Source organism: Melopsittacus undulatus, chromosome 5, assembly GCF_012275295.1.
Source record: "Melopsittacus undulatus isolate bMelUnd1 chromosome 5, bMelUnd1.mat.Z, whole genome shotgun sequence".
Lineage (NCBI taxonomy): Eukaryota > Metazoa > Chordata > Aves > Psittaciformes > Psittaculidae > Melopsittacus > Melopsittacus undulatus.
The window spans coordinates 80,596,844-80,612,251 of record NC_047531.1 but is presented as its reverse complement, the minus strand read 5'-3'; the positions used below and the strand labels follow the sequence as shown (position 1 = coordinate 80,612,251).

Genomic DNA, 15,408 nt, shown 5'->3' with positions numbered 1-15,408 from the left:
AGTTAAGGGCATTGTTCTGAAGGCTATCCTTAGGCACTGGAAACTAGTTTTCCCAGGCTCCTCTGTAGCCTACAGAAAAGCAGGAAACTAACTTAAACCCACTATCATTCTGGAAGAGTTCCATTGACTCTAGAACGAGACTAAGGACACAAGCCTCTCCCTAAGTACAGTTACCCTTTGTAAATACCTTATGTAATCAATGCTTGAATTGTATGGTGGACATTTGGAAGAAACTTGGCTCACCTGACACTGACCTGTCAAATTCAGCTGGACTGATGGAAGAGGGAACTAGAATCACAGCCACTGCACAATGAAATCTGTCAGAAATCATGAATGAAGGCCCTAGTTTACTTTGTTACCTGGCAAATGAATACAACATGAAGTCACTAATGGCCTAAGTTATTACTCGTGGATGTGCACCTCAGCAGCCCAGGAGCAGACACACTGTTCAGCCCTTTCTGTTATTCTGAGGGTAACTTCCAGTGAAGAGATCGACTTAGTAGTTCCCTGGGCCTGTTAAAAAACCTTCTTAAATCATTCCTGTATAAATTACCAGAGCTCATGAATCAGAGCCCTTGTCATCACTGTATTGCTACTTCAATGAGCTGATCAGCCTTACAGGATTTCATTCATGTTCATAAAGCTTTGGGGTGTTCCTGGATGAAAGCAGAAGGTTCCTGTCCTTATGCTAGGGATGCATGGCATTCTCTGCACTCATTCCAAGTGCCTGTTCTACTTAGAATGACACTAAAATAATACCTATAGTAAAAAAGCACTTGCAACTTAACATATCAAGTGCCTCAGTATCTTCCTTCTTAGGAAAAGAAAAACAAATCAAAGCTTTAATTTCTTTTGAAAAATCTAGTGCACATCTTGTCACCACACACTGCAGGGGAGAAAGTGTCAGGGGGGTGAGAGGGAGGGGAAAGTGTCCCCATTTTCTAGTAATTGTGAAGCTTTGCTCAGCTAAAACAAGTGTATCCTTCACACAGAAAGTGGCTGTGAACACTACAGAGCAACATCTGCTTTGTGAGTCTAAACCATCAAAGGCTTCCAAATGCCCTTAAAAATTGTTCCCTCTTTTCCCCAGTCTGAATGTCATCTCACAGGAAGCCATCTGGGACAAGCATACCAGCTATTCTGCTGCAGCGATAGCCGTATTGTCCTCAAGTGCCTCAGGATGAGTCACATCAATGCAAAAGTCCTATTATAGTAGAAGTCCCCCAAAGCAGAAGTATCATTTCAAATAAATAAGACTGATGTAGCTGAACCACTGGAATTCAGAATGTAATTTAACCACTTCATCACCTTTTGCTCAAAACCCCTGCATCCCTTAAAGCACCCGTGCTAAAACCCCAATCTGGTTATGACATTGCCAGCACAGATGTAATAGTCTTAAGCCCAGTGTATATGCATTTGGAGGAGTCAATTGCTTCTTTCTTTTTTTTCTTTATTTTAAAATGCAGCCTTTTTAAACTTGGTATTTTTTACAACTTTAGAGCAGCGAATGAACAGTGCCATCCACTGTTTCTCTGAATAATCCACAACATTTTCCTAGAATAGTCTTAAATAAGATTAAATACAAATATTAATACCGAATTTGAAACAAAGAGATGTAGATTGGTAAACAGATGCAGGTCACAATGTGTTTTTAAGAAGTCAGCCTAAATCATAGAATGACAACTCTAAAAGTAGGTTACAACAAAGGATTTTTCAAATGATCTCTTCATCTGTGGATGAGCCATTCTAACTAATTAGCTATATTGTTACTCATTTATCCTAAACCCAAATACGTCTCCAGTCAAGTGGGCCATCTATTGCCTGGTTGAGTATAAATTCTCTCTTCATCTTATTATAAGCATTAAAATTCCTCTCCAGGGTGGTCATCAACTCTCTAGAGCATGACCCTGATGAAAGATACTGCTAAAACCAGGTGCCTTTAGAAATGTTTGCTTGAGAAGAATAACACGGTGTGAGTGAAACCTTTCATGGACTGAACATGGCCAATGCAAGACTGTGTCCCTGAATGTCTTTGAAAGTAGAATACAAATCTTACCATTTAGATGTATATTTTAGATGCTATTCCCATGAAAGGATTCCAAACTTAACCCATCTGTGGTATTGCACATCGCTCTTTGCTAAACACAGTTACGTGCATGTTTCAACAATGCCACAATTCAATAATGCAAATATACAGTGTGCTCAATGTTGACCACAACAGAAACCCTAGAAGTATTCTTCTAGGCTTTGCTAGAATACAGCCTCAGCATTCAGCATTCCACTAGACTAATCCACAAGGTTTATCTTGCATCCTTTCAAAACAAAAGCAAAGCAGCCCTTGACCACAATGATGAATGACTGAAACTTAAACAGTTTGCCTCTTGTTACCTTAGTCTATATTATTTTTATAGGGAACTTTTTAGAATTTCAAGTAAAGACCACTTTTCAATTCAAAGTGGCTATAATTCCTGCCTTTTCTTATAGTACAGATCTTTCATTGACACAAATAATGGTAGAAACATTATTTAGAAAATCGTACAATTGCTGTGTCCCAGGTAATTCAAAGGATAATTACTTGTTTATGATCAATGACCACTAATTATATACTACACAACACAGAGCTATAAAACTGACAGATGATGAAAGCATATAGTTATACTGTGGTGGGAACATGACTTTTATGAGCCCAATATACAGCACCCAAAATTTTCTCTGAGACATTTATAGAAAAGAAAATGTATACAGTAGAATTTGATTTTACTGATTACGCTCATGCTCATTCATATTTCAGGATCAAAGATTATTTTCCAAAAGCCATTTCCTATTGATGCTGTTGTGTTTGCTGCTCACACACAATGGTCAGCAGCACACTGGGTTGTAAGGGTCAGACTGGACCTGATTTCTTTGATTTTCCTACTATGTTTTCAAAGGTAGGAAAGAATTCCCCTTCTTTCTGAAAGTCACTGACTGTAAGCAGAGAAAACTAGAGCTTCTGAGAGAGTAGATTAGACCCGATTATAACCTGACTGAAATGTTCCTGCAATAAGATGCTGATTACAATCCCCTCTTCTTTGGACATAGATGTTTTGACCTAATGCTCCCCACGCTTGTAGCTCTCATGACTCCCCACTTTGGGGAGCCTGCCAGTATTGAAAATGAAATTTCATATTGACAATATTAAATTTAAATTCCTTGTTCTTTACAACAATAGTCTGCTGAGGAAAGACAAAATATTAATTTATTTTTTATTACATTGTGTTTGGAAATACTAAATAATGTTTGATAATGTCTTGGATCTTCAGCACATCAGTTCTTCCTTTGTAAAAAAGGCTTGTTTCACCTTTGAAATTCTGAAATACTGTCAAACTCCCAAGAGTTTCCAACATGGAATTGTTGTGAAAATAAATAAAGGATTTAAAGCTGATCATATGAGGAATAGTGATCTTTCCCACCAATCTTTTATTTTCTATATGCTTAAGGCCAACCAAAATGTTTAACGCCTTCAGCTATAGCTGCTATATTAAAAGTCAGGAAGAAAGATACGATAAGAAAAGAAATTACGTTAAATCTGTTAGAACGCAGACATCATCAATTTACTTCATAAATTGTGGATCTGACAAAGAGGGACAACACAGCTCTAGGACTTTTCTTAGATGACTTCTGTTAATAGTGCCAGTACACTTAGGATCATAGAATTGCAAAGCCTAATGGAAATCTTTCCAGTTTTCTGTTTTCATCTGAAAGGATCCTCCCCACCTAAAAGCCAAATGAATTAGTAATGCAGGAAAGAAAACAGAAGGTCACTGAGGTTAAACTATGATAGCATTACCACATGAAAAAATGTACTGAAATGATAGATCTAATGTTGGAAGACCAACAGTTACTGAAAATGAGTATGCTACCACTTACAGTATTGCAAGCTACAAGAAGAGTGTGCTTCTTTGCTTGGTTTGTCTCATTAAGCTATTCATGAACCATCTAATTTAAAACAAAATTGTGTTCAACTAAAATAATTTTAGTGTACAAATTTCAAAGCATAATGCAGCATTAGGCCCAAGATTTACCCTTGAAAATATTTGTTCTGAAAACTGACTGAAAAGTGACTTCAAGAAAGCATATATCTCACTTCATACATCTGTTTCTTTAAGTGACTGAAGAGTCATGTATACTGACTGACACTAACACAGAGCTTTTTCTGTTTCTCCCCTCAGTCCTCTAAAACAAAATCCACAAGGACTGAATGAATTACAAGTGGCACTCAGCTTACTCAGGGCATAATTTGAAGACAATGGGCTTGCACAGGGGGAAAATAATGACAAAATCTGGCTTACTGAACTCACTTTAGGATCTGTCTGGAGCACTAGCAGTTAGAATAAAAGTGGTTTTCACTTGCAAATTGAGTATATTAAAACCAGAAGTTTCTGAGAAGAAACAAAACCAGGATCCAATTTTGATAACAAATCTCAGCATAACTGAAGTTCTGACCAAACACTGTACTATGCAAGCTTTCAGGTGAAAGGAAGGACATTAAGATGCCCTTTGGGTTGTCTTAGGTGACTGGGGACCTAGGCTGATTCCAGTTTCTGGCTCTGCCTGTTGCTGCTTTTAAGATTCCTCTGACCAAAAAATTTCCTAGAGGAATGATAAAAAAGAAGATATTTCTTGAAAGAGTTGTCCTCTTTTATTAATACAGCCTGTAATCTGTCTTTTCTACAGGATGAGCCATGTTGGTGGAACTGGCATCACTACTCAGTGGAGCTGGCACCACTACACACAACAGAGGAATTCCCGGACACTCAGGTTTATTCGTAGCTACTTTTCATAAAGAGTGGGGTACAAACCCAGCCACAGAGCCCAGAACAGACCTACTGTTCTGGGCAGAATCACTTCCTGTGTGTGAAACTACAACTGACAAGATCATGCGTGGCTACTGTGCGATCACTGGTGGTATTTCATCCCAAGGTGCAATGTTCTGTTATCCTTAACATTTCCTTTACCTGCCTTCCCTCATGCTAGCACTAACATCATCTGGGATGCTTATTTTCCATGAGAAAATGACTAATAATCTGTGTACACCTCTAATTGGAGTCTAACCAGCTTAATTTGTAAATCCCACTTAGTGTGCAGATCAGTTGCACATGTAGGCACTGTCAGCATTTGCATTTTCTCCAGCATGCTAATTTTACAGCTACTAAAGTTTGCCCCAGAATTTCAGCCATACCATTATTCTCAAAACCAGCTGGAAGCGACCTGAGCTGCTGCATCAAATGGTGCTATTGTTGATCAATCAGGGTGGAAAGCAGCTTGTTTCAGCTCCTAAAATCAAAGTGTTTCAAAGCAATGCACACCATTCAGGGCTGTTTAATGGGACCTTCTTTTTGTGCACCTAGTATCTCTTTTGACACTAATGTGCTCCTTTGGTATCTCTCATAAACACTATCCAGACTACCTAAGACAAAGCTAAATATGAAGTTAGTCAGTTGACATACTAATGCAAACCTAAAAGTTGATACTGAAAATTATGAGCAACTTAATATTAGGAAGTAGGTTTGCAAACTGGAGATTGACCTGCTTCTTACTATAATTTAGTAAGCAAAAAATATTGATTTATTTCTCTCAAAAGAAATGGACAATGCACAGCATAAAACCACTCTGTACCTCCAGTGAATGGTTCTAAAGAAAAAAACTTGTAAGATGACTGCAAATTCAGAAGGTGTCAGAGCTGTACCCAGAATATATGCAATGTCTGTGTAGTATAGCATATGTTTTCAACCAAGATGTATTATAAAAAAAGGATAAAACAAGAAACAGCAAAATACTGGCAAAACAGATCTGACAACTGAAAGCTGAGAAGTGCTACTACTGTTCTTCCTCTGCTGTATGCACAGGTGTGAGCTAGTGATTCTGCTGGAGTAAAAGTATGAGATTGGTTTCCAGTTGATGCTTCAGAAAAAAAGAAATAAAATCTTGAAGTGCTGGTTATGATTATTCCATTGTTGGTATAAATGTGACCTTACTGATGTTGGCAACAACTGTATGCAGAGCATAAAAATTTACCAAAACATAACCAGCTTTGCCACAGCTATTATAAAAGAGGTTATGATTACAGAATTAAAAGTAAACACTTTCTACTCATTCTTTTTCCTTAAACAAGCCTAAAAATTCATGGTAGTCAAGGTATGTGTTCTGGATCAATTATCTCAATTAAGTCCTGGAAGTCTTTGTTTTTCATTTGAAACACCAAGTTACATAAAACATGATGAAGGTAATTTCTTGTGATCTTTCCATCTCGTTTCTAAGACAAAAAAAGAAAGCATACATAAAAAAGACATAGCATTTACTAAAGCAATGCTGATTCCAACATGGCATTCAACACTCACAGATCATCCTGGCCTACAACAACTGACAACCCTGTAGCTTTTTCAATAGCCTGGATATACTCCCGTTCCCAGTGAACATACAAGTGGAATACTTGTTGGATGGAAGGCTAAAATTATGGGAATGAAACTAAAATGATCTTTCCATTACCTTGGGTTAGATTATTTAGTTCGTTGATAAACTGTGCTACAAGCAAATCGATATGTAAACTTGCTTTGCACAGACCAGCTCACATTCGGGTTAGTTTATGAGCTGCAATTTATGACTTATCTGGTCTCTAACCAGTGTTCACACAAAGTTGTGTCTGACTGAATACATGCTGGGTCAAAGTAAACTTTACTCAGCTGAGTCGAGTCTAAGTTGCTGTAGCATGTACTTCAACCATTGCTTTAAGTCCACAAAGAAGTCCATCAAGTAATGTCTGTATTAGATCCTAATACAGTTCTCAACATATTCATAGATGGCACATGAGCCTAAATTTATTAGGTGGATGTGTTCTCACATCTGTGGCAGGATTTTCTTCATTATTAACTTCAGAACAACAACCAAAATCTTGACTAAAACTTTTTTATTCTGAACACAGCTTTTTCTAAGGTTGCAGTTGTCAGATGTCATCCATAAGTCTGTAAGACCAAAGTAAATGCAAACACTTGGGTTCTTGCAGAGATTTCAGTTAAAGATGTAATTATAAGTACATGGTGAGCACTGAGAAATTCTGGCTGTTGACAGCTGGTTAATCAGAAACTCTTGAGACCTACTGTTGTTGGACCTCCTTTCTTTTCTTATGCTTACTTTGTACCTGTTTATGCATCCTTTAAATCAGGTATGGTGCTAGGCTAGGTCTGTTGACATTCTTGATCTGGCTTCTGAGGGTCAGTTAGCTCTCAGAAGGAATCTTTATCCAGGGCCGGGTACCCAGTCACACTATTGTGCCAATGGATGCTCATTTGGACTTTAAGGTAATGGGCAATGGATGTCTTCATGCAGGAGAAACAGGCTATTGTTATTTTACTGCACTTAAGGCATAGTTTTTTCTCTCAATTCCCATGCAAGAAATATCCAGAAATGATGTGAGAAAGTTTTAAATACGGGTTTGTACCAACTCCTCCCTTCAACTGTCTGTTGTATTTTATAATTTTAATTTTCTTCCTGAAGTTTTTTCCTTTTTTTTCTTTTTTTTAATTGTTTCTTTATTTTCTCTAAAGAAACCTGAGGAAAGATAATGGGGAGAAAAGAAGAAAGTGAAATAAAGGCTTTGAAACAATAACAGAAAAATTAGGAGTAAATAGTTCCTTCAGTGATTCAGTTTCCTTGACTAAGCACTAGACAAATATCTTTCTGTTCATAAAATTCACCCTAAGAAAATTCCATTTCCCTTTAGTCCCCCACAGAGATCCAGGGTGGCAGTAATAATATAGAGGATAAGCAATTATTTACTTCATCAGTCGGTCTGGGAAACACTTTAAAGTTTGGCAATCAAAAGATAATGGTCTTGTGAAGCTACTATCTGGTATTTGAATTTTCTTTAGAGACTGTTGTCACTGCATTAAATCATATGGAAGCAAAACCTGATAATATACCTACTTCCCCCAGTAAATAAGTTAGGGAATCTGATAGCTTGTACTTTACAAGAAACAATTGTGTAGAATGCCTAGGTCTTACCCATGAAGATGAAATATCTGTTTTGATAAAAATATATTACATCTGTTCAAACCTTAGATAATATGTGAAACTTAAGATCTGCAGCATCAGGATTTATTAAGCAGGTTGCATTTGCTTATTTGGCTACCATGCAAGTTCAATTTTATTTACCCAAAATGATTTAATTTTATTGCCCAGGCCATTACCTAAGTCAGTCAGTCCAGCATCAGTGACGTGACTGAGGGTGTACTGGTCTAGTCCAACAAAAGTCATGATGTTATGTATAATTATAAACCATTCTCACAAGTATTTATTTCACGGTGGGAGGCTCCAGGTGCTGGGGATTAAATAATTCTTTCTTCTGCCTGTCTTTCCACCATTTCCAGTACCTCTATCTTTGTAAACAATTTCATTCAGTAATGCTCCAGTCCAATAAATGAATTAAAATAATGTAGTAAAGTGCATTACTGAATCACGTCCTGAATGCTGTAAGCATAATTATTATCTACTGCAATGTATTAAACTGATTTCTTTTCCTATAAACTGGTAGGTGAATTTTTTCTTTTTGTGGTCATATATGTATGTATATAGATGAAATACTGCAGAGCTTAAAGGAACAGTCTTTATGTAATTATATTAGAAAGGGATTGTGATATATCATCTATATAAAAACATCTAATAAAAAATGCCAATAGTACTTCTGAAGATATGCCCAGTGCTCCTTTCGCTTCTGTCAACCAGACTGAGCGTTTTAATTTTTTACTCTATTATTTGCTCATTCAATTTAGAAGTACAGAGTCACAATTTAGGAAGAGCAATATGTAGCAAATCAAAGTAATAAAAAAACCAACTTGTCCACTAAAGAGATGATCACGCAGTCCAGTGTATGGGAGGTACATATGATGACATTCCATCAAAACTGACAGAAAGGCATTTTAGTACAGTTCTGTACATCGTGAGGGCCCCAGAACCGGTAAGAATAGACAGTTCTTATCAAAAGCTCATACCCAAGAAATAAACATGAAAAGGCAATCCAAAGTCTAGGAAAAGTCAGATGACGGTACTTTTGAAACTGGAGTGAACACAGTAGGCTCAACTTTGTCAATACCTTATTTAAGTTCCAGTCTACCTGTCAGATTAATAACCTTTCACAAATACATGATAGCACTCTCTGTTTATATTATATAATATGAGCTTATAATAATTGCTACACAGCTCTGATTCTCATTAACTTTATCTATCACACTGATTTTATCCTTTTATCAGAAGATATGTGCCTCAGCTCTAATTTCTCTTGGGTGGACAGTGACCATGGGGATGTATACTTATTGCTTAGCAGTGTATTTGGATGTAGACAACTAGGACACCTCCCTTCTTTTTCAAAATGCTGTATCTCGCATTAAGGTGTAGCCTTATCCTGCACATATTAATGCCTATCTTTAATTTAAATGTCAATCACAACCAATCAGTCGCTTTCACCATGTAATGTTAAATAAGTATTTATGTTCTGTAGTATTTAGATATAATATTAAAGAACTAGGTATGTTCCTTTAAGCATTTTATAATGCTAGGAACACTAAAGTTTGCCTGATGCCACATTTCTGTACAAGAGAGAAACAGTTTAATTTCTTTTACGAATCTGATGCATTTAAAGACTTGAGTTAGGAGACTTTCAAATACTTGAATTCCTTGCCCTGAGGTGAGAAATCTCCTTTTAAAAGAGACAAAAAGCCAAAAAAAAAATCAATTAAATAATGCAAGTAAAAAATTGCAACTTGATACTGTAGTTTTAAATTTCTAAATTTGCAGGAGATGTAACAGCATGAAATTTATAATAAAAATTGATGTCACATCTTCAAATGACACAAATGTCGATGCCTCAGGTGACTGTGACATAACATTTTGATCAATAACAAGAACTATCAAAAAATGCATGCCATATAATGGTATGTATAAAAATTACATATAGTAATGATATTTCTTATTTTTAAAAAGCTCAACTAATTTATATTGAACATTGCCCACTGAAATAATTTTAATGACTTTTTGTTTCTTTGTTTCAAAATATATGAAGAAACTTTCTGAAAACATTCTAGAATGCTAGAGAAGTTGTTTAATTATTAATTCTTTAGTGTTGAAACACTTGTGTAACTATTTTTTTCTAGGATCTGAATCACAAAGTATCGCAAGACTCATGAAAGAACATCAAAGGGTGCTTCATTCATCCTTTTATAAAACATCAATCTGGTTCAATATGTTAAAGTCAATTTTGTAGTATAGCTGCAGAGAACATTACATTTCTAGTGTGCACATTAGAAAACACTGCTACTAGACTGGGATTTTGTTTTCAGAATATGGCTCAACGGGTCAGGACTGGAAGCATTTTAGACTCCAACATATCAAGAGCAATTCCGAAAAAACATCAGTTAGAAGAAAAAGGGAGCAGGCAGCTGCTTGTGGGCTGGGCAGGGATGTGATGAAGAATCAGGAGCATGCTGCATGAATCTATTAAAAACTTTTAGATAAGAACATGGATATATTTAAGTCCTGGAACAGAAGACATTCAAGTTCAAATCTATTTCTACCTCCTGAAAAAAAGAAAAGAGCAAGAAACTTGTTAACTCTAAGATGTACTTGGTTTACACGGGTTTTGCACAATAGCTGAATACCCACTCACACAGTTACAGAAATATTTAGGAATGTTACAAATTCACATATGTTTAGACATTAATAATGAGTTCACTGGTGAGGTCACTGCTCTGTTGAAGTATTGCATACCGCAGCTTAGCAGGAGAATAGTATTTGCTAAATACTGCTATGCAGATCTTAGTGTGAAAAAGAAATATGACACCCAAGAAGTCTTTTCTTGTGTTGATCATGTGAGACTGAACATTTTTCATTTCATTCCCTCTTCATTAAGTGTCAAAGCCAATAGTTATCACATTTCATTTTACCAACAAGGAAAACAGCTTTTCTGGGAGCTACCACACTTCATGACAAACTGCTGTAGGCACTGATAGGAGGCGATCCACTTAGGCCTAGAGACAGCCCTGAGCAAGAGGAATGGTGGGGAGAGGAAACACAGAGCCAGGTTTGGAGATTAACCCTGCATAATTAGGATATAATGCTTAACATGAAATAACCAGTGGTACCAGCCAACATAGGGATGCCAACAGCTGCAAATTAACACATCTAGATCACTCTCTTGGAAGTAGAAGCTAATAGGGCTGTCCAGGACTCTAGCAGAGGCAAAACAGGCATTGGGTCCCTGCCTGCACTACTGTCGTGGAGCAGTCTGCTGCCTAAGGCAATGGTACACCTTACTTATTCCTAGTGGCATGCCATTTTGACTTAGAAATGTGGATGCAAATGATAGGTATCAAACAGGTGTGATAGATAAGAGAATCAGATAATAGAAACCTTCAAATGGAAGTGTAGATAATAACTCATTCTCAAGCAGGCCTGTTTCAAATGCGGTCTTGTAGGAGCTGATTTTTAGCCCTATGCTATATATCCTTTTTATGTACCCATGCACATATACATGTGTCTCTAACAGAGTAAACATGTCTCTTTCTATATATATACTTATATACATATATATACATAGACACATGCACAAATAACCTGAAAGAAAATAAAAAACAGCCCAGAAGCTTTAAAACATGAGACAACCGTAGATAACTGAAAGACAAATGGAATGGTAAAATGATGAAGAGAACAAACCACAGAGAACAGCATGACTGGGAAGAATAAGCACAAGGAAAGAATAAGCTTTCTAATGAATTCTTGCAATGAAAAATGGAGAAAATATGCCAGAACAGAAGAGGGATCTTGACTATAAGGAGCAGTTACTCTTAAAGATTTGCAGGTCATAATGTATAATCGAAGCATAAGTAAATTGCCACTATGATGTTAGGCACAAGGGACTCGGGCAATCCTTGGATATAGAAACAGGGGAACACTTAACACTATCTGAGAAGTTATATTACTTATTTTTTTCTGGTACTAGTGCAAATTCTATGAAAGCACCAATTCTCATTTCTGTCATAACATATCATGAAATATACAGAAAAACTAGCAGGGGTTCAAAGGCAGCCACAGGGATGATTAAAGAACTGTCCAACGTGACTTCCAGTGAAACTGCAGGAGGTCAATAATTTTTGTTTATCAGAGAGGTTGTTACAGATTATTTAGTCCCCAGTTGCACGTATCTATGTTAAGGAAACTTGAAAACCAGACTCTGCTTGTTGTGGTAACAGAAAACAAAGACCAGCAACCACCAGACTACTTAGAAGCAGATATAAGACATAAATGTTCAGCTGTAAGAGTAATTAACTGAGGAAACACCTAAAAATAATTGCTCTTACTTCATTGAGCATAAGGAATCCCTCCTTTAAAGAATGATAGGCATCTTGGATGTATTTGCACGCTTCTGAAGAACAGTGTCACTCACTGGAGAAAGCTTCATCTCCTCTAGCTGGATTTAATCTGAAAGAGGAAAAAAGACAGTCTTTGCAATGCTTTCATGTCTCACCCTCTTTTGCTCATCATTTTCTTCTCAGAGCAGGAATAACAAATCAACTCATTAAGGCTCAGAGTTTGATAGGATTTAAAAATAAGAGTGCACCTAGAGAAAGCATTGCCAAAAGATTTTTTTAAATAAATTTAATGAAGGGTGACCATTGACTGGATACACTTCTCATTATGTATTACATATATATGTATTCCACAGGTTACTTGCATAAAAAAAGGAACTTCCTACTTCCTCGTGGCTTTTTTTTCTCACAGGAATTGTCTGCCTGTTTTCAAAGGTTCTCCCAGGACCCTGGAATTGTTGTAAGAATTGTTGCCAAGCAAGTTTACCTGTGGCTTTCAGTCCAAGCCTGGTTTCTAAAAAACAAAAACTGGTTTAAAACGTTTTCTTATAAAACCACTCTATGTTCCAAGAAGAATTTTGAATTAGAAAATCACATCATCATTATAATATCAATGTGTGCAACGTTCATTATTAGAGTTAGCTTGCATAGCTTTTCTCTGTTACTAACTCTGCAAACTGAGCCAACTTATTTTTTCAATTCCAAATTTCTAGCTGTGGAAGAGCTAGACCCCAAGTGAGAATTCATCTAAGCAAATGTACGTGCCTGCACCTGAGTGAGTCACTGTAAGTTCTCTTTATAGTCACTGGGGAGAGACAGGCACTTTCAGGACAGGATTCATCTCACCCTAAAGTAGACATCTAAAACTGATTAGATGATTCCTGCCCGTTGTTTTTCTCCAGTGACTATAAAATGGAGTCTAGGAGGAGCAGTTCAGGCATAGACATTACAGATGTCTAGAATGAGATCGTATTTAATGCATCCCTTCTCATTATTTACACATAACTGTAGAAAAACTAGGGGGAATAGTATGTTGGGTTTTTTAAATGTTATGATGTTCATTGTATCCAAATTTGAAAACTTTGAGAGTACTGTAAGTGCTAGACTATATTGAAAATCATGAGAAGTTAACTAGTATCATATTCCATGAATAATTACTTTAAAATCAAGGAGGACCTGATCCTATGACCCCTCCCAACCACTGATATATCTCCTATTCAGTTTGAATGGTACTGTAGAAAGCTCTAATGAGCACGGGTAAATGCACTGCTATTTCAGATGGTGCTTTGTAGGCAATTACACCCCTCACATATTATCAGAAACGTGCTGACTTGCTACTCTAATCATCTCAGATAAGCTTTTAAAACTCCTAATGCTCCTTAAAATGGTGGCAGATGGTGTTTAGAGCATTTGCTAATCCAGGATGCATAGGACAAAGTTAAAAAATTACCAAGAGGTACGCAAACTTCCTGGATCTTTTACAAAAACCTCCAGTTTTTGGACTACACAGCAGTTTCTTGAGCTCAGCTAACAAAGCTAAAAAGCAAGTTACAAGAATCACAGCATTCAGGCTTTGGTTGACTGCAACCTGGCAGCATGGGGTGTTTAATGGGTGGGGAGGGAACCTGACTCTTTTTACAGTGGTCCTGCCTGTTAGTATTGTGCATGCACCATGGCGCAGTGGCTCAAGGGGCTGAGCATCTCCCATTCACAAGCAGCACAATTGCACCAGAGACCAGAAGAAGGGCTCGGAAAGGCCAAGCACCAGAGATTCGAGGTAAATTAAGAGAGAGGCAGTGCCAGCATTAGGATTTCACAACAGGAACCATTTCATTCCCTGCAGGGAAGGGCTTTGCCAACAATGCTATTGAGGGACGGGTTATTTAAAAAAAGCTGTGGGAAGAATAGTTATTTCATATTTAATTTTTGTCTTGGATAAATAAATACGAAACAAACAGTATGAAATAACAGATGATCTTTAAAATTAAGGCCAAGATAACAACTGTTATTTTGATCCCCCAACAGAGATCTCTTCACAATCAAATATCTATGGTCTACTAAATCACTCAAATCAAATCACACTGTAGAGAGCAATTCTGAAACTGAAAATGAGCAACCAGCCAAAGCTGTGTCAATCAGAGCAACAGACCTCTCAATTTCCACCTTCCTGCTCGGACACCCTACAGTTGCCTCTTAGACACTAGCAGTGACAATTGCCAAAATCCTGGGAGCTGAAGGGAATTTAGGAAGAAATACTAATCCGATTGGGTGAAGGTGTGACATTATGTTTGTGGTGCCATTGATCAGTCCACAAGGTGCAGTGGTTATCCCCTGTTCTACAGACAGGTAAAGGATTGTAGAGCTCTTCCAGTTCTGTCTGTGGCTAGTCAGTACTGCACATTAATCTTGCAGGTATTAGCATGGAAATGGATGAATCAGGCCTTCACAGGGGCTGGGGTAGGGGAGGTGGGGAGGAGCTCCCCAGTATTAAGTTTTATGGATCAAACTGAAGAAACCCCCATTTAGATAAAGCTAAATCAGTTTGAATAAAACCCGAGCAAGGACTTTGGAGTATTTTTTTTAGAGTTAAACTACTGGCTCTCAGATTTCAAGCTCTGCTAGAAGGGCAATAAATGCAATATTTAGATGCCATAGGTAGATATAACCGAGGCATAGGAAGACCATTCCATTGTAGGGCCAGAAGAAAATGTTTTTCTATTGTAAGTGATAATCCATAGTTTTACCTACTATAGTAAGCCAGCTAATTTATTAAAGTAATATAAATAAATTCTTCATGGCTTTTTGGAAGTATGCTTATTGTTATGTCCAAATACAAAAGAGAGTACTTCCAAAAGAATTGAATGATTAGAGCTGCAACATAATGAATACCTAGTGAGACAATGTGATGTATCATCGTAGGGATCCTTCAGCCATTAGTAGGGATTTTTCGCCATCAGTGCTTTAGCATCTGATACATTTATACAAATCACGAATTAAAGAAGCATGAGGATAA

The 15,408-nt window shown here is 37.1% G+C and overlaps 1 protein-coding gene across 1 annotated transcript in view; it reads right to left on the bottom strand.

Moving 5' to 3' along the window:
* The window catches only part of EFCAB6 (EF-hand calcium binding domain 6), a 104,482-nt gene that overhangs the window by 60,266 nt on the left and 28,808 nt on the right, over nt 1-15,408 (bottom strand). The window contains 4 exon segments of the mRNA XM_034063333.1: nt 6,018-6,082; nt 6,134-6,181; nt 6,183-6,295; nt 12,806-12,902. Of these exon segments, the coding sequence (XP_033919224.1) occupies nt 6,018-6,082; nt 6,134-6,181; nt 6,183-6,295; nt 12,806-12,902 (323 nt within the window).